The following is a 26626-nucleotide window of genomic DNA, read 5'->3' as shown; positions in this document are numbered from 1 at the left end:
GCACGGGTAGGGTGTATAACACCGGCGATACCACTACCAGCGCAGGTCATTCCGACGTTGCCAACGTTCGCAATCGCGCACCTGACTGCATACGGCGAACTTGAATTTCCAGTCTGACCGGGGAAGGTTCTCCTCTATAGTGGAATCCTTAGAAAACAGAGTCTGGCCGTTGTAACAGTTTTGTAATAAAACGGCGTCTATCGCGCCGCAGAACACGTGTGCCTATTATGTACCAAATTGATACGTAAACATTTTAATATATATGTACACACTGCAAGTATTCTTATAAATTATATATTTTATAGCTATATATTCAAAACAAAATGATCAATAATTCCGAAATCTTTCTTCCATGTCTGCATATTAATAAGGTATTGTCGGAGTGGCTGCCGAATTCGTATAGAAAAAACTATAAGAATATGAAAAAAAATTACTCATACATTATTGGAGAACAATAGTTTTTCAATAGTATGCTATTAATTCTTCTCGTATTCTTGTAGCTTTTTTTCCGTGTGGGAACTCCGGGAAGAGTGTCGGTAATAAAGTCATTGATAATATTACGTTACGACGTTATCGATGTCATTACATACATGACATGTGTGTTTGTGCACGAGGAACGGAGATCAGAAACAATTAAGAGCCAGTCTTTGTCCAACTAGGCTTCTTCCTGTTACGTCCGTATGAGTAATAATACATTAGCGTGTGTACATATATTTAAAACAAAATGCAGCAGCGCCTTGGTTGGTAGATTCCGAAACTATATAATGCTCTTTTCCAGCCTACTGTACCGGTAATTTCGCACACATTGCCGCCGGATTTTCAGGCACACTAGTTTTTTAAACTAGGCTTCTGTGAGTTTAATTCTAATAGTTGAATAGTATTTTACAGCGCAGTACCCCGGCCTGGTTTCCCTTTGTTCGTATAACCTGCAAAACTTTTGTGTGAAGCAAATATTATCTTTGATTGACAGATCTAGACGCCTTATTGAAATAAGAACTAACCAAAAGAAGCACAATTCTTAAACTTCTTTTTTGGTATAAAGTCAACCAGCCTAGGCTATATTAACGTATTTATTATTATTATTATTATTATTATTATTGTTATCATGCAATAGGATTATGATTCTATGTAGCCAGAAACGAGAATAGTCTAAAAAATTCTGGTGAATTCTGACACTCTGATATCCCCTCAATATCAGTTTCCCGTTAAAATTTTAAATATGGTTTAGAAGAAATTAAAAGTTAAAATTAAAAATAAGACATTAATTTCAAAGAATACATGTAAAAAGTGTCAATTTTAATTGCGAATATCTCAGCCTTCGAGTGGTCAATCGTTTCCTGACTTTACGGACGTATAAATAGTATTCCTGTTAATATGCAGTTAAAATTTATAAGGATTTTTACAAGAAAATAGTTTTACCGACTAACAACCTTAAGTGTACAAATGTGGCGTTAGATTTCGATGATTCGAACGCTCATATCCAGAATGACGTTAACCCGTTAGTATCAGGAGCGTATATATCCGTTCATTTCGCCAGATCGTTGTTATGGAAGCGGATAATTGCGACTTTTTTTACCGGATAGAAAATTGATCAAATCATATTTTTAACATATTCCATTTGACGCGGGTCTAAAGGAAAAGACAGGTATTCAACGATATGGGCATGTTTTTGAAATGCGCTGACAATACAAATGGGTTAAACGTTTTTACGGATACGGATTTCACACTGATTGGTGCGACTCACCCAATAAATGCTTCTCGATAAGTGGATACTAACGTGAAGGAGGGAACGGGAATGAATGATGTGATTTACGTGGAAGAGGATTGGTCTTTAAGATCACGGGAGAGTAACTACGAGAAGGGTAGAAAATCGCAAATTTTATTCTCGAGACAATAAATATGTAGGCTCTCGATCATACAGATCAATTCAACAATCACAGTGGCTGAATTGACATTATCTCCATTATATATATATTTATTGCGATGACAATGCCCTGTTCGTAGAATCGCTCTCTCTCTCTCTCTCTCTCTTTCTCTCTCTCTCTCTCTCTCTCTCTCTCTCTCTTTTGCGCGCGCGCTTTCTCTGAGGTATAAAATTAAAATCTAATACTAAAGTTTCTCTTCGGGCACGTAATTTGTACTTTACGCATACATACACGCACGATGAGCACAGAACAGAAACGCTCCTAACGAATTTGTAAAACGTGATGACTATTGCTAAATTAAGCTTAAAATCGATTTCAAAGCTTCAGATGATCTATAGCCGAGTTCGCGATTCGCATACCCGGCGAGAATTCAAATTCTAACCGTTGCTTCGGAGAGAACGAACGTTGCTCCGAATCTGGAAGATTGTCCGAAGCGAACTCAAGATTTAAAAGTTATCTTAAAGGAACCCTCGTATAGGACTGTTTCTTCGTGTGACGAAATATCCTCGCACAGTGGCGAATAACTCATTTAGAGTTTCGTTGCAATATCGTGCATAGCGATTCTCGAGTGGAGTCGCCGAATTTCATACTGCAAATGCTCGCGCATTCCTCCTCTATCTAGACGGATTACATTGCGCTCTCCCTTTCTCTCTTTCTCTGTTATCACGTGGCGCTTTTAGGAAATTGGCGGGAATTATCTTTACTCGTGACACGTAGTAAGGACGTGGTTCTCCCATCTCTCCGCCTGCCGGCACATCGATGCCGATGGCCGTTGTGTACATATGTATGTGGAGGGTCTCTACCCCTAATTTTTCAGATATATCTTTAGAATCCTAAGATCAATAGAGGCCAATAGGGTGCAGGAAATTGGCCCCTATTGGATTACCGAGGGAGGAAGAAGGAGTATAGGTGAGAATACGTGATGGTCGGCGGCACAGCGCGCCGCCGAGAGAGGGATCCGTGTGGTGAGCGTGCGGTAATCGCCGGCCCGACAAAATTCGCCCCGTTCTCTGGATCGCCATCGGTTCCCGCAGTGGGTTGAGCTCTATACAGCGTCCTCGATTACTCTTCGCCGAAACGACTGTTCCTTTAAACTGTCTCTGTCGCAGCGACATGACCGGCCACATGTGCCTCGGCTTCCGGACTCTTTCACGTACGCGGAATACGGTAATCGTCACGAGCGATGAGCAAGCGCGTCAGCCTCAATCTGGACGCAAGTGTGCGCTTGACAATCCTCTTGCCTCGACCGGCTCTCGCGTTCACTTCCACGGTTTCGAGAAGATTCCGCGTGTATGTGCACTGAGAGGAAAAATGTCGAAAAAGGCACGAAATATTTTGTCGGTAGGTGCTAACGACATATTTACTTAAGTCTAAATTCTGCTATTTATGTAAATAGAATGAATTGTGTACTTAAATTAGGATCATTTTTTTTAAGTCTTTGCGAAAGGAGATTTTTGCAAAGTTTATTATTTGATAAAACTATTTATATTATATTTTATGTGTATATTTTCTCATTTGAGAAATCTTCTCCCTCGGTGTAAAAAATAAATATATATACATATATATATATATATATGTAGGTATAAGTAAGTGTGCTATTGGCACCCATCGAATAAATATATCTTATTTTTTCCATATTTTTTCCTCTCAGCGTATATATGTGTACATATATATAAATATATAAGCGCGTCGGCCGCGTCTCGCGGTTAACTGTAATTGGCACGTGCAAGTTAGAAGCGTCGCCAGCGCGCTGCGCTGTACTGTACTAGACTGCACCATCTCGAATTGCCTTCCTTCGGGCGTTAGTTTGAGCTGTGAGAATGCGAATTCGATCAGCGCGATCGAGGAGAAAGTTCTCGGGTAGAAATTTAAAACTGGGACGGGAAAGGCCCAATATCATTTATCTTCACTTCTATCTAATCTCTGCACAGAAACGTAACGCTCGTACAATTTAGGACCAGTTTCATCTATCCAACTGGCCTTGAACGGGTCCTACGAACCACAGGTCTTCTTAGGCGCATCCACGTCAGCGTCTATTCAGGGTCTATTCACAAAATCCCACTCAAGATTTGTCTTTCTAGGCCATATCTAGGTCCAACGCCGGCAGGCCTGTTTTAGAACCTGCCTATCTAAGGTCACTATAAATCGGAGGTACACTCTCATCAACTCCTAGCCGGGGTTTCCTCGCCAGTCACCGCCGAGGGAAGGTCGGGACCACAGAATCTGAGACGATGACACGCGCGCACGAATTGTTCGGGTAAGTTCATTATCATCATCATCACAGCAGATCGTCGCACTTTCCGACGGCGTCGGGATTATCACGAATGACGCGGACGAGGTGCTCCCGCGAGAGTCGACGGCGAATTACAAGTTCGTACTTTTGCCGACCTCGCTGGTCACATCGAGCGACACGTGCTTCAACGCGTTCAGCCTCTCTATATAGCTGTTGTCGACCTGTATCCTGCCGTTGTCGTCTACGACTCCCTGAAGTGGCGCCACCTTTTCGATGCTATCGGACACGGTCGTCACCGAGGTGTCCATCGTGCTCTCGGTCTTGCAGTCGTTGCCTCTGCTGTAGAGTCTCCGCTTACCGGGGAACAGGTCCGCTATTTTGCGCGCCATCGGGTGCAGCAAGTGCTGCTCGTACATGTCGGCCTCCGGGTCGGCCGTGATCAGGCTGACGACGATGCCAACTACAACGGTGGTCAGGCTGCCGATCAGGGCGTAATACATGTAGGTGATGCTGTAGAGGCCGTACAACGGATTCGAGTTATCGGCCGTGGTGGTAGGCGACGGAGGGGTGACGCTGTTGTAGGCGCTTGTCGTCGAGGTGGTGATGTTCGGTGACGACGTGGTGTAGTCCAAGCGGATCGGTCTGTTGGTGACCCACGGCGAGAAGGTGTCGTTATGGCAGTTCTCGGTCGACAACGGCAACAGCGTGGTGGTAGTGTCGATGCTCAGATGGCCGAAGGTGACCCACAGCGACATGATGTGGCTGAATATCATACCGCAGGCGGCACCTTTCCAATTCGCGCAGGGCACCAGCATCGCGAGGAGAAACACGCCGAGAAGCGGCCCGGACGTAGCCGAGGTCATCAGCATCGATGACTCTATGACGCCGGACAACATGGCCACTAAGAAGCTGATGCAGATTATCAAGATGCCATAGATGACGCCGATGGCCTTGATGAAGCGCAGCTGCTGCGTGTCTTTGAGGTCGCTCAGCCTCGGTATGTGGCTGATGAAGTCCTCGAAGGTCACCGTCGCCAGGGAATTCAGATTCGACACCGCCAATGTCAGCGCGCTGTTGAAGAGAGTCGCCATCACGAGGCCGAGCAGGCCGGGCACGTTGAGGAATTTGTCCTCGACGTAGAACGGCACGATCTCGTCGATCTTGCTGATGTAGCCTAGGCTCATCGGGTCGCAATCGGCGTAATTGGCGAAGATCACCATCCCGACCACCCAGGAGAGCGAGAACAGCACGAAGATGATGGGCATGTTGGCCATCATCGTCCTGGAAACAGAGAAAAACGTTTCCTCTTTTATTCCCGCATTTTCTTCCTTCCTTTTCTCCTCTTTTCCTCCACCGCCACGCGACCCGAGGAACGAGTCAGAAATTATTCGAAGTGCCGCGCGTAACAATTTAATAGAGATTCGCGCAACGACGCCAAGCTCCGTGATAAATAGTGGCGGATAAGTAATGTAAACGTTACGCGCGCGCGAGGTTCGCCGGTTGCTATGAAAATGCGCGCTTCGTACATTACTGTAAAAATTAACGTTACGTAATTATTATCCACGAGCGCGCGCGCCCGCCCATGCTTGTTCTCCAGGCTCTTTTATAAATTGTTTATTTCTCTTTTCTTGTTTGTTACCGCTTGTGTAACGAGCTCTCGAGCCGGTATTACGGGACACGCGCGACACCACCGCCGTATCACGTATGCCGCGAGACAATAAGACGAGCCTGATATAATGGCCTCTACACACACGTGCGCCGGTGTCATTTATATGTGCGGAAAAAAATTAAATATCCATTCGGGACTTTTGTACTCTAATCATCGATGTGATTATTATTTCATGCACGGGACGTCCGACGTGCTATCAGTTACACTCTTGTAGTTTGGATCAGTGTGAACAAAAAAGTTCTGTATCTTTTTTTTTTTTTTATAAATAACACGTAAACCTTCGAATTATTAGCGAAAATGGCCATATGGAGGCTTCTTTAATTAGTAATTAAAAAAAAATTTGCGATTTAATTTTCTAATTTAACTTTATTTCCTCGATTGCAGAAAATCTGCATGTTATTTGCAAAATTTGCAGTTTATTAACACGCGTCGTACGGGAAAATTATAATTTTATTTCACTTTTCAACGCGTGACTTTCGGGATTCGAATCAAAGTACACTCAGAGTGGATTTATTATTATTGCCCCTTTTTAAACATTCTGCTCGATGTTTGCAATATATCTCGATTTCCTTAGAATTTATAGTTAGTTTCTGCTAGGTGAATTTGTGTTTGAAATTAGATGATAGGGACAGCGCGAACGCAGTCCCTGCTACCAAAAATTTTACGTCCGAGATATCCACATTAGGGATATTCGCAAGAGTCAGCTCGACCGTAGTGCAATGGTAGGAGTCTCATCCTGGAGGAACCGCCTTAATGATCACGGTAACCTCTACGCCAGGTAAGTATGTTTTGCTGCCTCCCTCGGATCTTTTTATAGATCTCTGGTCGGATTTTGAATGCGAGAAGGTGTCGATTTTGCGCCGCATAGCGCGCAATATTCGTACTAACTAGACCTCATTTCAATGTTTCAATATGTTCCCATGGGATGACGGGTTATAGCTAACAAATACCGCTTTACCGAAATAATATTTGAAATATCGTTACTGTTATTGTTTTCTCGAATAATCAATCGTCACGTTGTATGAATCTCCGGACACGACACGAGTGACGTAAAATTTCTAATGATCTATATATTTAAGACTTGCTCTTTTTATTAGTTGAATCAGGTTGTAAGAAAAAAACGAAATTCCGGTGTAATACTAATTCGGTGAACAAAACGGGCACAGTAAATGTTAAAAAATCAATACCGGCAGATGTACATACACGTCCTTGTGGCAATTCGCATTGAGAAGAAGATTTTTAATATTTGTAATTATATTTAATTTAGCTTCCGAGTTATTGCCGCGTTTCTCATGGATTTGTTTAATGGAAATAAATGCGTGAAGGACATGGCAATAACTCATGAAGCAAATTAAGCGTTACTCCACACAGGAAAAGCCCAAAATATCATTTGTAACCATAATTGCATCAGTGAAAAAATTGTAATCAGAAGAACCACTTTGTAATCCAAATTGTAATCAGGAAGAACTTTTCTAACAAATGTTATATTATAGTGCCAGCGATAAATAACAGGAAAAATTAGTATTAATTCAAGACTCGTATTCTCATGTATAAGCAAGAATATATAATCTTACATAAAGACAAAAATTGCTCTTACATGAAGGAATTTTATGTGTCTCCATTAAAATATATTCGTTTTATTTCAGAATAATTTTCATGAATTAAGAGAAAATATTGGATAGAATTGAGAGGAAAAAAATTGGATTCTTTCTAACCAATATTTTTTCCTTTCAACTCAAACAAATTATTATTCTTCTTACAACTACAATTCTTCAAATACGATTACAAATTATTCTTGAGTAACAAAAATATGATATTTTCAGCGCTATTGTGCAGAATTTCTTTATATTGGTACAATTATTATTTTCACGTAAGATTATATAATTCTTGCTTATATATATGAAAAATATGAGTCATGAATTCATATTAGATTTTTCTGTGTAACATCGCATGTATATTTATTGCCATTGTTAGTTTTGGATTAAAACTAGAAGGAGATTAATTGAAGTTGAAAATGGCCATAATTTTAGTGGGATTTCTCACAGTGCGCGACTTTGATTTTAATAGGACAGTCGGGAGGATCATCGACGACGTTGCGACGTCTTCGGATCAACGATGGCGTTTCAGCCGCTATGTTTAGACGCGTTGACGTTTCGCGTAGGATTGGCCGATTGCGCGACGGCGGTAGATCATTGTAACCGAATCGCACCCACGCGACGCCACCAGGCGCACGGCGGAAGTCCAGTGGATTTCTGGATTTGGACATGACAAATGTACATAGCACCGTACGTCCAGCGGATGTGCGCCGCCACAGATTTATAGTGGAAGCTTCGCTCTCGCATTATCTTAGCGCCGCGGCCGGGCGAATTCGCGATCGCACCGCGAAATACGGAAATTCGCGTTAGAGTTTCAGATATAAATAGAAAAGCGCAATGGAGAAAGTCAGTTTTGATTGGCTAAATCACATGATCTAAGCGCCAATTTCCTTTATCCATCACGACTATGGCCGGTATTTCGAATCTCATATTTAAGATAAAAGATTTCTATGGGAGAAATTGCTTTATTTAAAAAGAATTAAAAAGAATATTGCCTTACCGTTCTCTTTCTTTTATATAGCGCTTATATAATTAAACAATAATTTAAACCTATTAGTCAGAAATTTCATTTTTTTTTACTTCTTGTGACGCTAATAATATTAATTATTTGTTTAATCTAATTATTGTAGTTAATCTCTTGCAATCTAACCTTTCTTCCTTACTTATCTTCCTCCTGTCACTTCCTCATTCGTTTGCTTCAAATATCACTGTATAAAAAAAGAATGGCGGATTTCCGATACATCGGATTCAGTTATTTCTCTATTAATATTTAAGACTTCAGCTTCTGCTAATTCAGCGCACGAGGCATTTCGCGACAAAATGTATTCTCTTGCGAGTGTCGGAAAAGTGCATCGTCTGATAAGATCTTGAGAACGCGAACACGTAACGACACGTGCGTGCGTGCGTGTGTGTGTGTGTGTCACACCGCGGGCCGCGTTACTTCGTTCTATTTTTTCGCGTTGCTAAATTCAATATCGTCTAACCGCCTAACCGTTCTACGTGAGTGAGAAAAAAAGAAAGAGGAAGATAACGAACACAATTGGTGAAAGAATTACTGTTGACATACGAAATAGACACGCGAGCGCAGGTGATGATTACGTAACGCTTGTACTCGTCGCTGTTCTTACAGCTTTCCGAAATAACGAAGCGCGCGAATGTCATTATAAATTTCAACGAAATAAAGAAAAGGGCGAGTCAATGAGAAAAGGACGAAGAGTGACGGGAAAAAAACGACGGTGACTGAAATTTTAGACATCGCGAACAGGAGCACATGTGGGGAGAAGCCACACGGAAAGAAAATTAAATATTAATTCAAGACATATACTCTAATTGATGTGATCATTGTTTCATATATAAGTAAGAATATATAATCTTCTTACAAAAATTTTATAATTTTGAACTTCAAAAATATTATTATTTAATTGCAATATTAGAATAGTCCACTAAGATCACAATGTACGATTATTCTGAAAATAATATCTTACATCGAGAAAAAATATTAAAAAATTTATTTGTGAAATATAAGATTCATTTTATAGAGGGGGGAGGGAGGGAAATATACGTTAATCATCTTCCAATAATGTAAACGTTTTCACTTTATAATATAAAACAAGTCATATACTTAAGACCATCTTAAGTTCATTCTCAGATATTTTGTAGCCAATGAAACGACCCGCGCAGTATCTAAAAACATACTTAAGATGATATTAAATATAAGATCTAACTGTTATAAAAGTCAGAGAGAAAATTCAGAGAAAATCCAGTTGTTGGAACAGGATAGGAACCTGAAACCTACTTGCCAGGTGTCTGCTTTTACTACTGAATCACCTAGACTTTTACACCGATATATTCCCTCTTGTCTTTTCATATTATATTATTGCTCCAATCTTGAAATAAAACAAAACATTTGTTATTATAAAAAATTCAATTTAATATTATAAACTACTTTTTCTACGAAAACATATTCAAATAAAAATAATATAATTTTAAGTTAAAGTTATAATTTTAAATTGTAACACTTGGTTTGAAGATATCATTCTTTTCTGTCCAATATCTTTTACTCTCGATTTACAAAAATTATTCTTGAATAACGAGAATATTTTATATTTTTAGCAGAATTATATATTATTATTATTTATATGCAATCTCTTCGTGTTTCATCTACTTAACGTTATATAATCTCATTTTAATAGTAGATATCGAGAATACGGATTTCCTCGAAACAAGAATGTTCTTTCTTCCCGTACAGGTGCAAATCACGATGACGTGTCCGTCGCAAACGTCAAAGTCTTCGGCGCTTCGGAAAAATAGAAAACTCGCGTAATTTGACTGCGATAAGTCACGAATACCTGTAATTTGCATCAATGTCGCAACGATTAGCGGGCAATTTGCGATCTATTACAATGGTGATCGGAGCATTGATCGAATGACCGAATGAGTGGGGGCCCGGTAACTAATATACGTTCACGAGGTATAAGTTGTAAATTAGCCGATAGTGACGCTCGTCACTCCGTCGTAACTCCGTAATGCGTTTCCGGGTCTCACGTCACACATAGACCACGGTGATAAATGACGGACGCGCTTCGCACGCGGCTTTGTCCTTACCGTGGCTGCGGCCGATCTCCGCCGTCCTTCGCGGCGCGAGCGGATATTTACTCGGCCATTTTAATAAACCCGTAGCCGCGCGGTACGTTTAGGGGCGACCGCATTATCCTTGAGAACGTATGCCGACGTCTCTCCAATTGATATTACGGATCTTATTGAACGACCGGAGAGGAATCTCCGTACTAAAAGTTTGGCGCCACGCCATTCGATCCCCCTCCTCCCCTCTTCCCGCCCCTCCCTCATGGGACACTCATTGATTATGTGATAATAGTAACTGCGGGCACACACAATTTCCTAAATCGGCCCGATCGAGCCACTTCCCGAAAACTTTCTGCCATCGACGAAGGCGCGACGAGAAGGAGAGAGAGAGAGAGAGAGATAGGAGAACGGAAAATCGTCGAGCCCGTAAAATCCCTCAACTCGTCGAAACGCGCCGAACTCTATTTTACGGCTCATCCGACGTAGCGATAGCGCGTATGTTCAACGCGGCAGGAGGATGGATAATCGCGCCAAGAGCTACGAATTCCGATGTTACGTCCTGAAGATTTTTATGCGATGCGTCGCGGAATGGTTGTACATGATAGTGAATTTTCTGAAATTTTTACACAGCTGGTAAATTTGCACGACGAGACACTTGTAAACATATTTTTCTCTCTTTCTCTCTCTCTCTCTGGATCAAACGTGCAACTTTATTCCTCCTCGCGAGAGAGATAGAAAGTATTCACTTGGGTCTCCCGAACGATACATTCGCGAGCGATAAAATTTTACGAACGAACGTGATGCATTCGCCCCACCTGACGTCCCGGCTCGGGGATGCGCCCGTAACGTAACAGAATTGCGGCCGCGTGGGCTTTCATATACGCATTCGATTATACGCTGGACACCGGTCCGGAAAAAGCTCGGTTTTTTATCGGTCGCCACGTCTATACGCGCACACGGCGATTGCGGTGGTGTCTGCGTGCGTCAATCGGCCGGTCGGCGGGGATGCGCCGAAGAAATTTTCCGCAATTATGCAGCGCTGCGAAACGCTTGTTTCACTTGCACAAACAACTGTGTTTACGCGCAGATGGATGGGATAAGTGCCAAATAATGAAGGACTGCGGATAAAATCGTCCGGCGGCGCGCGGCTAAAAATTCGCGGGTTGGACTTTAAAATTTTACCGGAAACACACCAAGATCGGCGTACTATTTTGCTTTCGGTCTCTAAAATCCTGTTGAAGGCGTTGAATTAGAGGAATGTATCTGCATGGTTGCAAAGCGTTAACATTTCTTTACTAAAATACATTGTAGTTCTTCGAAAATGGTTTTATATTTTTTTGCGGATGACTACTTAAGAAGTTGAAGAACTGACGCTTCGACAAAGTAAACCTCAAAACCGACACGTCCATGATATTTATTGAGAAATTGTCAAAAAAAAGGAAATAAAATCGTTGAAATTACATGATTTTGTACACTTTTTTTTATCTTTACATATCTTTAATCTTTAATCTTACATATTTTGCATTATGTAGAAGGGGATCCCCTGACTTTTTTTTTGCGACCAACTAACAAGAAAAATCAGTTACCGGCAACTTCAATTGTATCTTTTGAGATGATATTCCACAGCAAAGTTCAAGTACGTCGGTTGAAAAATCAATAAACTTAGATATATCAGTTTTTCGCGTAGTTCAGTGATTAGTTCAGAGGCTAAAAATCGGCACAAAATCCAATGCGATTTAAAAGGTTTTAAATTTACATTATAACAATGTTCCATAAATTATTTGTCATTATCTGTTACTTCAAAAATTCACAAAAAAATTGCTCGAAAACTTCAGCATCAGTGAATTACATTGAAATATTAACTAACGTTATAGTATTATATATTTATATATATATATTATATACAATATAATAATATAACGTTATTTTTTGCAACATTTAAGGGAATCAATTAAGATACATTAATTAATTAACTTTCAGAAGTGGATACTTTGGGAAGAGATTTTTAATACTAATAAATAAATTGGGATACAAAATCGGTTCAACGTGGAAGAGAGATTTCCCGCGTAGGTCTGACGGAATGTCAGCGCGTGCGTCATCACACTGTCGAACATATTTACCCTTCCAAATTAAAAATATATTCGTACTTAACAATAGCACTTAGCTCTTATTGACCTTTTCTAATTCTTAATTAACTGATGTTAATAACCAACTAAGGTCAATAACATAACCAAACGCGAAATTGAATGTAGCACACTGAAAGAAGCAGGCGTTACCTTCATGTAATATTTATTTAATCCAAATAAAATAACCACTCCAATACAGCTTAGCAAATATTCACTTGAATGTGACACTTCTTTCATTCAGTGCAGTGAGTCGCGATCGACCCTGCGAGATTATTACCCTCTCCCCTCACTTTCTCTCTTGTTGACGTTAATTATGTACACATATTTGTATTCACAATCCACTGAATCGGTACTTCGTGCTAAGATCAGAATGATTTGCATAAGTCGGCATGTTACTTGTAATTCCCGCTGACACATGCCGATGAATCATTAATTAAACTCAACGACGATCGCGGTGATAAAAGGTTCTACGAAACAATGAGCGAATGCGTGCGTAATGCAAACATCAGCTGTGACCAAAGTACATGTGAAAACTCAATAAACGTCTCTGCGTCCTGAAAAGGATAAGAAACATGTTTACATGTGTGAAAGGTTCCGGCGGTTTCCTTGGTAGCTTCGAAAATATTTTCGAGTTCTCGAGATAAGAATCGGCGAGAGACAATATTTCCCTTTTGCCAAAACCATGCGCTATTAGAGTCCGTGGAAATGACACATCCTATATATATATGAATATTTTTCGGAGAAAAATATAATAATATAGGTGATGACTAGACGAGCTTTGTACGTATAAAATTAATGCCTAGTGTTTAATAAACTCTTATACAGTTATAGTAATTACATCTGAATGGTTACGATTACGATAACTATAATGATCGAGAACCATAGTTTATGCTCTGTTATACCATTCGAATTTATTCACGATAACTGTAAAATTTATGTTTTATTTATTAAATTATAATTTTATTTATTAAACTATATACAATAACTCTATATGGAAAACTGGTGTAGTTGTTTGCCTTGAAATATACCATTACACGTGCAAGCTTTTGAGTCACGCCTACATTTATCGGTTCACATTGCTTTTATATCCTACACATATGTTATTCTATATCTTTTTTTATTTTTATAACTCAACTTCTATCTAATATATTCGCATGTAGTGAGTTCCTCGTGTTATGCTGTCTGTCTCTTCCCTCCCCATCTACATATATACTTAATCAAGTATCCTAAAGAGTTTTCCAACGAATAAAGAACATTATTATTATTATTATTATTATCTTCATAGTTATCACGGCTATATATTTTTCTCCGAGTGTAGGTGAAATAGAATCTGCCCGGCACACTTCCGAAGTTCAAGATCGTTAGACTCGGCGATTCTCATTAAATCTCTTCGAGAAAGCGCGCGCGTTTTGTTACCGTGATATAGGAAGCATTTCACCTCGGTCGAATTTTCATAACGCGCCTTGGACTTATCATACGTGACAAATAAACGTTCATTTTTCACCGTAATAGTTCACAATATACATGAAGGTTTATGGGCGGGTACCTTGACTCACCGTTGTTAGCTGATAACGACACTCCGATAACAATGTGGCCCGCGCCCGTAGTAATGTTTTTACAGCGAAATATATTTCAATATTACCAGAAAATACCGGCGGTCGCCTCGTCGGCCGCTTTTATTTTCTATATAACGCAGTCTTTATACGCTCTTCGCGCGAACTATTGCCCGCTATTAAACTTTTATATGTGTTTGATGATTTTGCGTGTAGCCTCGAGAAGTCCACGATTGACGCAAATGAGGTAGAACCTCTAGCTTAATTTTCTGCTTGCGAGCATGATGATTAACGACGATTAACGAACTCTTTATTAATCTTGCTGGTTTATTTCAAAAGGATCAATTGCGAGCGGTGTCTTGCGTGTAATCGAATAGTCTAGCTCCGTTGAAACCAGTTCATGTTATCGAGAGCTGCTGCCGATTATAAAGGCAGCGATAGTCAACAATAACGAACTTCGAGAATGTTCTCAGAGGAGTCAACGATGCGAGAGGCGGTAGACAACAAAGATAAACAGTCTAACGTCTCTCGCCAAGGCAAAGAATTTAAATTAGGAAATGATACGAAACAATATGCTACTTTTGCGGCACACAATGGCTGCTCTAAATGACGCGGATTTCTTCGCCCCACCCCCCTTCGCTTTATAGAGCTCTACTTTTCTCTTATCGACCGTTTCCGTGTGTGGTTTCTGTTCACGCCTCGCATGTTTGAACTGATAATTCGCGGAACACTTTGCATAAATCACATTATCTTCGTCCAGATGGTTCGACGAGACATGCATTCGCGACACGTGCGAATTTCAGTCGTTTACCGCTGTCTCGCAGCGCGATTGGGGAATACGTCTGACGAATTGCTCGCGCGCGCGCAGACGGAGAGGGGCTTACTTACTTGACGACCTTCCTCTGGCTGGACATGCTGCAATATCTTTGGACGAAGTTCTGCTGACATCCGAAAATGGATAAACTCATGAAAAGCTGACCCAATGTCGCCGATAATGTCGTCACGCGAATAGTGGGATCCATGTCGAAACTGGAAAAAAGGGCAAACAGGGCGGAGTTATCGGACACGTCCGGAGGGAAATTTCAAATTCCACATTGAGTCCCGAGTGAAGAAAACGCAAAGAAGCTTGTAGCATTGGAAGGAGCGCAATAATTGCTCCGCACGATTCGAACGCGTCCTATTGTCGCGGCGAAAATTTCGGAGGGAAACGCGCAGCGCGCGAAATATCTCGGCGCGCCGTGGCGGAATTTAATAATTTTGAACTTTGCGAGGCGCGCGCGCACGTGAGCCGCGAGGAATTTTAATATGAAATCACATTTCACAACGTTATATTTGATCTGTTAGTTTGCATCGTGTGTTTTCGCCGTGATTAACGAATGCTAAAGCTCAATGAGCAGTGACGCGGGAAACACGCGCCGGGGAATTCCGATGTAGCGCGCGTCGAATTGAATTCACGACGAGGCGCGAATCACCGAGACGAGAGTCCCGCGAATTGTCGAATGCTCACGTACTTGAAGAAATCCAAGCGGCCGCGCTCGTAAGTGACGTTCAGGACGTTAGCGGGCCCGCCTACGTTGACCGTTCCCTGCACGATGATCACCACTGATACTCCGATCATCGCCAAGCCTTGTATAACGTCCGACAGGATAGCGGCCTTTAGACCTCCCTGAAAAGCAAAAAATACACCGGAAAATGTACACAGAGTGCATGCGTGTGTGTGTGTGTGTGTGTGTGTGTGAAAAGAATGATACACGAATAATACACAGGAGGAGAGTTATTTTATTATATAATTTCTCTCCTATAATCTCTCATATATAAAATATAACTTAACCCAGATAATTTTTCTCTCGTATTTTATATTTTATGAGAGAAATGATTTGAGTTGAAACCATAAATTATTGTAATTCCTCTCATATTACACAAAAAGGGTGTAGAATTGAAGCCAAAAATATAATTATATAATTTTTTCTTCCATTATACACTATATTATACAGGTTATACAATGTATTTCACTATATTACACACATACAGGGTGTCGCAAAAAAATGTTACCATACAATAATTGTTCATAAAGTGTTTATTAAACGTCGTACAATTTGCTTTCAATGCAGCTAATAAAGCTAATAAAGTGTGCTAACATTTTTTTGCGACATCCAGTATTATACATATTATATTATGAGAGAAATTATAATTATTTTTAGCTTCAATTATACCCTTTTTATGGTTTTAACCGTAAGTATAGTAGCAGAATTATGCATGGAGATTATTATCGCTGACACTATACAGGGTGTCCCAAGCGAATAGGAACAAACTTCGGTGAGGACGTAGAACAGATCGAGGTGAGCAAAATTCTTCTTTGAGCCTAGCGGCAGGTTCAAAGTTCGAAGTTCAAAGTTCAACATATTGATGTCTGTCGCCAGATATAATAGCTGACATATACTTAAACCGTAAATTAGGCCACTTTGTACAAAAAAATTCTTCACTATTTTGCAGATAGCGAATTTTTCAGTTATTAATTAAAGAAAACTATATACACAGTCATTTTCAATAATTAATAACTCGAAATTTGGCGTGTTTGCAAAATGGTAGAGGACTTTTTTCTTCACCTACCGTCCTACGCTTTTACGAAGTTTGTCTATGTTGATCTGGGACATTCGTATAGTAACACTTACTGGGAAAATGGTTTTCCCAACTATATTTCTGTGACTGCGATGATTATATAGTTACAGATATGAAATATTTTTCTCTCAATGTAGAATTATTTTCAAGCAGCGGCAAGTAACGCGCGTCGGAAGTTATTAAGCGGCCCGGGCATAGCAAAATAATTCATTCGGTTAATTTTAACGTTGCTAAACGATCAGATAGGAGAGCGGCCCGCCGCTGAAAGAACGCCGGGCCACAAAAAGAGAAAGAGAGAGAGAGAGAGAGAGAGAGAGAAAACGAAGTAGAGAGAGATAGGGAGGGAAGAGGGATGCGTCGTTATATCCCGCACGATATTATATAATAATGGCCCATTATTCCGAGAGTTAAAATTAAAAGCCGCACTTGCGCTTTTCAGTATCTTTTTTATAATATAGAGCTGTTTATCGTCATTTATACGGTGCATCCAATTTGTACGTATGCTTAATTGTTCCGATTTCCCGCGGGAGAGGAGAACATAAATAATAATCGTCGTTGAAACGGGACTTCGTTGACGGAGAGGCGGCCGCGTATTTATTAGAATTATGACATAGTTTCATTCGGCTTGCCCGCGCATCTCCCCCCTCCCCTCCGAAAATAACGAGTTATCCGACAAATATCCGTGGAATCGACGTGAATAACGTATTTCTTTTTTTTGTTTCGTCTTCCTATTTTCAGTCGGGCGGGCGGCTATTGAAAGCTAGGTATAATTTCGACGAGACTCTCGATTCTCGGCAATATCAGCACGAAGGGGGCAGCGGAAGGGAGGAAATGCAGCTCGCGCAGCCAATTGTCACGGATAAACGTTGGGAAACATTTTCGCCCAGATACGCCGAATCCCGTTGAATTCTGCGCGGCGCATTAACGCAATCTGCGCTCTTTTCCGTGTAAAAGCTCGCTTTAAACAAACTATCGAGAGAGAGAGAGAGAGAGAGCACATTATTTTTCCACGATTAACCACCGTCCCGCGTATTGTCGCATCGACGGCGACAATAAACGACGACAGCCGGCAAAGTACACGCGAGCGCACTTGTATACTTGGTGAAATGACGCACACGTGCACGATACACACACACACACACACACACACACAGCACGTGTCTCTCTTACCATAATCGTGAAAGCCACGGAAATGGTGGTGATCCCCACGATACTGGCCCAATACGGAAGCCCTATGACCGCTTTGAGCGCGACGCACGGGGTGAATACCGTGACCGCCAAGTTCAGGAGGCTCCGTATAACGTAGGAGAAGCTCGCCAGACATCTCACCAGCTTCGAATTGAACCTGTAGAATTTGCATAATTAGGAGCAGCTCGGAAACGGGAGAGACGCGTGCGCGCCGACACGACGAATTAGCCGCCCGCTAATCGGACACGATCATTACGTGCGCGTTACATTGTTCTCCGCGACTCACGACGGACATTGTTCGCCGGTCTGAAGTGTATTATTTAATACTAATATATCTATATATACNAGAAATTGGCTGGGCCAAACAGATAAATACATATTAACTAGATTCTGGTGAATAATTAGTTTCTCTCGGAAATATTTCCACTCGAGATATATATATATATATATCTCGAGTGGAAATATTTCCGAGAGAAACTAATTATTCACCAGAATCTAGTTAATATGTATTTATCTGTTTGGCCCAGCCAATTTCTGTGGTTAGTTTTTGTCCACAATGAGAAAAACTCATTCAGTTGAATAATTAAATTCTGGTTTCGTTATGGGCAAACAAATGTTTTGGTTATAAAAACAAAAGTTTGATTCTCTGAACCAAAGGTTTGGTTCTCTGAAGTGAAAATGAATATAAAATAGGTTTGGTTTAGAGAACCGAACGTTGGTTCTTATAACGAAAAATATTTGTTTGCCCATATATCCACATAAGAATTTGGTTTAACTAAATGGGTTTCTTAGTACAGGAAATAAGAATTATATTGACTTTAATTATATTGAATTTAATTATAACGAAAAAGAAGATTTAAAAAATTATTTGTGAAATATAAGATTTATTTCACAGAAATAAACGTTTATTTAAATACGGCGAAATAAAATTATTTTACTCTTAGAAAATAAACCAATTAAGAGGAAAATTTAGGTATATTTCAAAAAATATATATATTCCGTCATCATAGTCAAATTGTTTTCTAACCGATAAATATCGGAGCAAATGTCAAAAGAAACATTTATTTCGCAAAATTTCAATTTCTTTTTCTCAACGTATGATGAGCTGAATTTTGACCGACCAAAAACTAATTAGCATTTGCCGATCTCTTTTACTCGGCTAGTTTTTGGCTAGTTTTTAGCTAGTTTCATCTAAACATGATATTCTACTCAGTTGGTGGGTAGTTAATGTAGGTACTGTTTTGTTTTCTGCTCAGGAACTGGCTGGTTTTACTGTCTAATTACCGCCGAAACAAGCATCGATCAAACTGGTTAGTTTCCAGGTAGTAACCAGAATTCCTGCACTGAGAAACTCATTCAGTTGAATCAGCTAAATTCTTGTTTGACTATGGGCAAACAAATTTTATGTTATATGAACCAATGTTTAGTTCTCTGAGCCTGAGGTTTGATTCTTTGAAACCTCTGAAACTTGAGAACCAAACCTTTGGTTCAGAGAACTAAACGTCTTATAACAAAAAAATTCGTTTTCCCCTAGTCAAACAAGAATGAATTGATTCAACTAAACGGGTTTCTCAGCGTGGCCAATTACTGGCTATAGGTCTCTTTGTTCTCTTTTTGTTTTCTACTCGGGATATATCTAGATAGAGATAGGCGAGCCTGCGAGGAGCTCCCGTGAAATTACCTCATGTCGAGATATTGGTAGACCGATGTGACGCCGAGACTGTAGTAAACGGGCACGAAGATGAAGCAGACGATGGGGTACGCCAGCAGCATACCGTAGAGCGTCTCCCACATGGCGCTGCCGCGATAATACAGTTCCGAGGGATAGCCCAGGAAGGACCTGACGCCGAGCGTGCCCCGTGCGATCGACAGCATCATCGCGCCCATCGACACGGTGCCGGTGGCGAACACGTAGTTCGCCTTAGTCTCTTTTTTCTTCGCCCGGAAGTTGCCCCACAGCGGTATCACGAAAGAGACCGCGATGAAGCCGATGAACACCAGATAGTCCACCACCATCGTTGTAGTATGGCTCGCCATTTCGAATAAGAGAATTCACAGTCGTCCTCTCTTTTTCCCTTTCTCTTCACCCTTCTCTTCACCCTTTTTGTGCACGCACTTCCCGCGGAGTGTGCGTCGCTGCTACCGGCGGTGCCTGCGTACAGAGATCGCGAGAAGATGGTGAGCTAAATCGCGAGGGTGATTCGTGTGCCCGATATACTCGAGCTTTCCTCTCTCTTCTTAACGGCGCGCCAGAAAGCTCGGAGAGCGGACGAGAGTCGTCGTGGCTGGATTGTTCCCGTCGAAAGTGGCGCGCGAACAGTTTACTTTCTTCCTCCCTTTTCTCCCTTTTTTTTTCTCTCACCCTCTTCCGCCCACGCCAAATCCGGATCTTTCTCCGATCACCGTTCGATCAGGGAACTTCGCCAGGAAGCTGCGTTCGAGGTAGCGGCACGAGAGGTCTGATAATAAGCCCCGGCGGTAACGCTTGCTACGGTAGCGCGCGAACACCTTATATCGAGTCTGTCGCGCGTGCGAGTCCCTCTCGTTATGCAATTTCGCGGGACGACGCTAATGTGACTCAATACGATCAATGCGGCGCGATCGGAGCTACAGCACGTATTGACTACTAACGTCGTGAAGCAGTTGACGTTATTATGCTAACGACCTGGTAGGGTGGAGAGAGAGAGAGAGAGAGATAGAGGTCGTCGCGCGACGCAAGGAAAAGACACCGAAGAGGGAACCGCGGGACTGGAGGTGGGGGTGTAGCCGACGCGGGGTGGGAGTCCGGAAGAGAACACGGTGGCTTCTTATCTGCTGTCGCTATTGTTTATCAGCGCCGTTTATCGGCGAATGCGCTCTCTTCGCGTAAGGTCTTTTCGTTGAATTTATACACCACCCGCTCGCCGCCACCGGGAAGGCACCTGTCTCTCTCCGACTTTAGGGAGCATAATTGTCTCGAAGTGGTCTATTGTTTTGCGAATTCGTGTGACGTCGGCCTCCTCGTCATGCGGGAAAAGTATCGTGTATGTATATATATATACATATATATATATATATATATATATATGTACGCAGTCGTGTACTGTAGAAGTTAAAGAAGCACACGCCGGCACGACAAATGCTCTTTTATGATCATTCGCGCAATTCTGTAAATAAGTCTTCGAAGCGTTGTCACCTCATTACTTTATTTCGCCTTCAAACACCGGGACCAATTAGCATGACGTGTCTTTGTAGTTCAATGTAGACACGTTCAAATGTAGACACGATTATTCTGTCACGCGTCAAGTTTCTCGGAACGGTTGCACATTGTATTTCGAAATACGTGCGCACGAAAGAGTAAAAGAGAGGAAGAGAGAGAGAGAGTGAGAGGGAGGGAGGAGGGAGAAATGGGGATTTCTACGTGAACGGTTAACATTTTTTTCGCGAGACTTGTTACCGGCGCAATCGGAATTAATTGGTATGCCGTGTCGCGCGTGATTGATTTACGGGCTTGTCGTCGCTTATTCCTGGTAAATAAATCGACGAGACTGACGTGTCACGAAGTATTCTGGATTCGGGAAACGCGGGCCGAGGAAAAGAATCGACAATGTGCGCGCGGTGTGACGATTCGAACGCCGACGGGAAACTAAGTCATGCATACGCGTATATTACTATTACGATAACGACTTTTAAAAATAGATATCTTTCAGTTAATTTCCTCCATATGTATGAGCATTTTCGAGGAATGACGAGCGAACGTGTGGTCAGTTGCAAAAAGTTTGCGACGCATTTTTTGGAACGCATCCCGCATCCAATGGGAGAATTTGAATTTTTTCCGTGATCCTCGGGAAATACATCTTCCTGTTGGATACGAGATTTGTGGAGAAACTCATAAAAGAAGTGTTGTAATCTTTTGATGACTAACCATACGCGCGATTAAATTTGTATGTCGCGTCTCGTAAAGGAGGAGTGTCGATGACCTATGTCTCCATCAAATCTTTGGAAAATTACAATGCCTGATAATTTCAGATCTGAATACTTCGGAAAAAATTATCTCGTCTTGCAGAATGCTCTACTGCCAGATACACTTATCATATCTTCCACCCGTTAGATAATGTAGTTTCATGATTTTTTAGTGTGTAAATATTGTGTAAACTTACTTACTACTACTACAGGAAACCGACTTAATCGGTTTTTAATTGACAAAATAATCATAACAAATTGCCTTTCGATCGGCCTCCGTCGGCAGCAGAGATATTTTAATGATGCAATTAACGATAAACCGTATGTGTAAGTGCGCGATTCCCCATGGAATGCCGTGGCGCGGCCGTTTAACAATACGTACGAGCGCGACGCGAGCGAGATCGCAAACGGTCCGTTGTGCGATGACATATAAAATTACTGCGCAAATTAATAATATAGTGATGTGGAAATACTGTTCCATTATATTATCGACTGCGATATAATTTATGCGTAATGATAGGCGATCGGTAGCGGCAAATTATATTTCTGCTGCGCCCGTATGCAGGCGCACGCGCGTAACCAGATTCGTGAATTTTCCAACAGGCCGATAATCGAGTTGAAATGTTGACCTTGTAATAAAAACCCTTCAATTCTCTAACAACACAGTGGGAGATAAGATAGTAAAATGGGTTCAATTTTAATTCTAATAACATAATGTACTAACTCTCCTACTTTCCTACTTCAACCCTGATGATCTCTTAAATTTTTGTTTTCGCCGTCTTTTTAGCGTCAAAATAGGTTATTCAAAAGAGCCTTAAATCTATAGAATTAAAGGTTCACGCAAAAAAGAGGTTGGCAAGCGTTAGTATCGTCCAAATATTGGGTTGCCCGAAAAGTAATTGCCGATTTTTTCATAGAAATAAAATACAATTTTTTTGTGCATAGAATGAACTTTAATCACTGACATATTTTCCATTTTGTTCGATGACCTTTTGCCATCTTTCTGGCAACTTCATAATTCCACGCTCGTAGAACTTCTGGTTTTTATCGGCAAAAAATTGATCCAAGTGCGATTTCACAGCTTCATCATCCTTAAAAGTTTTACCATCCAAGTAGTTCTGCAAGGATCGAAATAAATAGTAATCTGACGGCGCAATGTCAGGACTATATGGTGGATGTAACATCAATTCCCAACCAAGCTCCATTAATTTTTGGCGAGTGACCAAAGATGTGTGTGGCCTAGCGTTGTGTGTGGAAGATGACGCCCTTACGATTGACCAGTTCTGGCCGTTTTTCTTTAATCGCTGCATTCAGTTTGTCCAGTTGCTGACAGTAGACATCCGTATTGATGGTTCGGTTCCTTGAAAGGAGCTTAAAAAATACCACACCCTTCCAATCCCACCAAATTGATAGCAAAATCTTCTTTTGGTGAATATCAGCTTTCGAAGTGGTTTGTGGTGGCTCATCACGTTTGGACCATGAACGTTTTCGCTTAATATTATCGTAAACAATCCATTTTTCATCATCAGTAATTATTCGCTTCAAAAAAGGATCGAATTCATTGCGTTTGAGATGAGAATCGCAAGCATTGATACGCTTTGTTAAATGAATTTCTTTCAATTCATGTGGTACCCAAATATCAAGCTTTTTAACGAATCCAAAACGTTTTATATGATCGTGGAGTGTTGATTTTGGTATTTTCAACTTCTTTCCAATCTTCCGCTCAGATATATGACGATCCAACTCGATTATGGCTTTGATTTGGTCATCATCAGCTTGCAATGGCCGACCTGAACGTTCCTCATCTTTGAGTGAAAAATCTCCAGAACGCAACTTATCAAACCAATTGCGGCATTGTCTTTCTTTTAAGGCTTCCTCGCCATATACGTCACGTAACTTTTTAGCAGCCTGCGCTGCATTTTTTCCTTTGCGGAAATAAAAAAGTAAAATATGACGAAAATGCTCGTTATTGGACTCCATATTAAAACTGACGCCAAACTAACAATTTTTTTACAAAAACACGTGTAATTTGCTTTTAAAGTCAACTAAGAGTGACAGCTTACAAACGTCAAAAAAAAAAAATCGTAACATTGACAGAAGACATTCAAACAGACGCTTAAAGCCATCTATTGGAGCCATCGGCAATTACTTTTCGGGCAATAGATTTTTATTAGTTTATTGCCCACTTGAGTAGGCGCAAGCTACCCTTAAAAACGTCAAAATTTCGATTCAAGTACATTCGTTATCAGCGACCTCAAATATCTCCAAGTACCGAGTTTTATCCAAATCAAGTTGCTTATTGCATTTTGGTCCTCCATATCAATATGGTATAGATCCAAATCCGCCATTTTGAATTTCTGAATTTTTGAGTTGGGATTCATGATTAGCGACCTCAGAAACCCCAATATTTCATTGATATTGTCCTAAATATATTTTTCACCTCGTCCTTTGGCGAGCTTGTGTTGAATCAAATGTTGCCCGCCATATGGCGAGCTTGCCTTGTAAAGGGTTAATCGACACTGTAGTAATAAAATGTGTTATCCTGACACTTATACATCGTTGAATATCGATTTAACATAAAATGTTGAGATAACGCAATATGTTAAATTAACTAAGCAATTGTATCAGAAGGACTCGAAGTAATATTTCATTTTAAAACGATACACACAAATCTGGCGTTACTAAATTAATATAAATATAACACACGAAAATGTCACGTAAATGGTAACATATCAGCTGCATGTTAATTTTATGGTTTTACATTGAAGTGATGATCAAAAGTTGGTAACACATGCACGCGAGAAAATGTTAACACTTAGTCACGAGATTTTTTCACAGTGCAACTTCTGCTACGTTGTAGAGCCAAAAGCTTAACATAGAGCCAACAGTTTGACCCGCACACGGCCACGGTGGCCGAAAAGTTTGGCGGTGATTGCGTGTTGATAATCTCGCGATCTTCTCGCGATGTCCCGAAGTTTCCTCTGGCTGTTTCTCCGGCCAGTTCGTCGCAACGGCGCGACTCGTTAAATCCCGCGTAGTTCGTAAGGAGAGGTTAATACGGGGAATTTCCTTAGACAAAGGATACTCGCTCGTGTGAACTAGTCTAAGTATGACCGGATCGTCTATGCTTCCCCGCAAAATACCAAAATTCTATCGCAGGAGCGCGCGTTTACGCCATACACAACACAGGCGGCTAAAGGAAGAGCGCGAGCGCGAGCGCGTGCACGGTAACGATGAGCTCTCTTCATTCATTCGCCACGGTAATTACCGTTGGTAATTCACCAACTGAGATAAAATTGTTTACGACAAATGTTAATTGGCGCAAATGATAATGGACACCGGGGCTCGATGAGACTTAGTAATCGCCGGTAGCTGGTACGATCTCCTTTTCCATGAATTAGTGGATTACCAGATCTGCGATTACATTATTTCGCCTTTTTTTCTCTGTCTGTCTATCTCTCTCTCTCTCTCTTTCTCTCTCTCGAAATGTCAGAGAAGCGTTCGTCATCGTCGAACTTGCCGTTCGAGTGTCTTGACGCTCGATCGCCGATCCGGAATTATCCGCTTTCGGGCACACTCAAATACAGATGTCCTGTGTTTTTCTTGAAATTAACGCCGGCCACGTAACCGATAAAACTGTAAACGACGAGCGACGGCGAAACGGAAGAGCGTACGGGGAAGGCCCGAAATTTCCTTCGGGACGAAAATCGATTTTCGCTTCTCCTCTTTATGCGCGAGAAACTGCGGTGACTGTTCTACCAAAGAGTAAACGGACACGCTATGTATATGTATATATATATATATATATATATATATATATATATATATATATAGCACAAGGCGAACGACAATTAAGCCTTATGGAAGCGGCAGCGAGCATCTTTGACGTCGTGGTCGAACAATGCTGCACTCTCGTTCGTGAGCTGGCGAGATGCCGCAAAGATTTGCAAAATTGCGAGGGTAGAGAGAGAGAGAGAGAGAGAGAAACAGGACCGACGAATTGTACGCTATCCTCCTGCTTCTCCTTCTCTTTCCTAGGCGCTCCTTCGCGGTAACTCCTCGGTGGCCTCTGCGCGCCGGGGACCACTTTCCATTTTCCATCGTCGTCTGTCCAACTTCATTCCTTATCCCGTGGCAATGCCATGGTCCGCTCAACGCGGAACAATGCTCAATGCACAATGCACATTTACGCGATATGCGTTTGGTGCGCAAAACAACAACGAGGACTCGGCTGGATGGCGTGCGCGTTAACGCGAGTGGCCAATGAAGTGCCAGCCGTAGTAGAGCTAACACAACCGAGAATCCATTGTATCGCACTTGAAAACAATGGATTCGTGAACCCCCCCTCCCTTCCACCCCTCCTTCTCTCATCTACTCTCCCTCTTTCTCTCTCTCTCTCTCTCACTCTGTCGCTCTCTCATGCTCTCCTACTCTCTATCTGCCTTTCGTTCTCCGTCGCCCCTTTCGTTCCGACTCCATTTTCTGTTTCGCTTTCAGCTCGTTTTCCTAGCCCGCTTTTCCCTACGGGGGTGACAGTTCCTTCCACATTTTGCCCGCTTCTGCCGCTCGCGGGAGCGGCACTACTCGTCTATTCTCCTCTCGTGTGCGCGTTCTCCGGGTCGTCCTTGCGCGCGGACTTTCGACATGGTCGCAGCGGCGCAGAGTCGTGCAAAGGTAGAAGAAACTGAAAAT

General features: G+C 41.5%; 1 protein-coding gene across 4 annotated transcripts in view; it reads right to left on the bottom strand.

Moving 5' to 3' along the window:
- Positions 1 to 3429: 3429 nt before the first annotated feature.
- Positions 3430 to 26626, bottom strand: part of LOC106745023 (sodium-coupled monocarboxylate transporter 2) — a 62067-nt gene continuing 38870 nt past the window's right edge. For 3 of the 4 annotated variants that reach the window (XM_014620242.1, XM_014620241.1, XM_014620243.1), the window contains 5 exons: positions 19674 to 20144; positions 17975 to 18149; positions 15697 to 15851; positions 15074 to 15214; positions 4290 to 5439 (listed from right to left, as the gene is read on the bottom strand). In XM_014620242.1, the coding sequence (XP_014475728.1) occupies positions 4290 to 5439; positions 15074 to 15214; positions 15697 to 15851; positions 17975 to 18149; positions 19674 to 20029 (1977 nt within the window). In that variant the 5' untranslated portion in view covers positions 20030 to 20144. Of the gene's footprint in view, positions 5440 to 15073; positions 15215 to 15696; positions 15852 to 17974; positions 18150 to 19673; positions 20145 to 26626 lie in introns of those variants that run through there. The other variant, XM_014620244.1, reaches the window with a different exon arrangement.

This window comes from Dinoponera quadriceps, unplaced genomic scaffold, assembly GCF_001313825.1.
Source record: "Dinoponera quadriceps isolate SergipeBrazil2010 unplaced genomic scaffold, ASM131382v1 scaffold717, whole genome shotgun sequence".
NCBI lineage: Eukaryota > Metazoa > Arthropoda > Insecta > Hymenoptera > Formicidae > Dinoponera > Dinoponera quadriceps.
The sequence above is the reverse complement of the archived record's forward strand: the minus strand, read 5'-3'. Positions and strand labels throughout refer to the sequence as shown.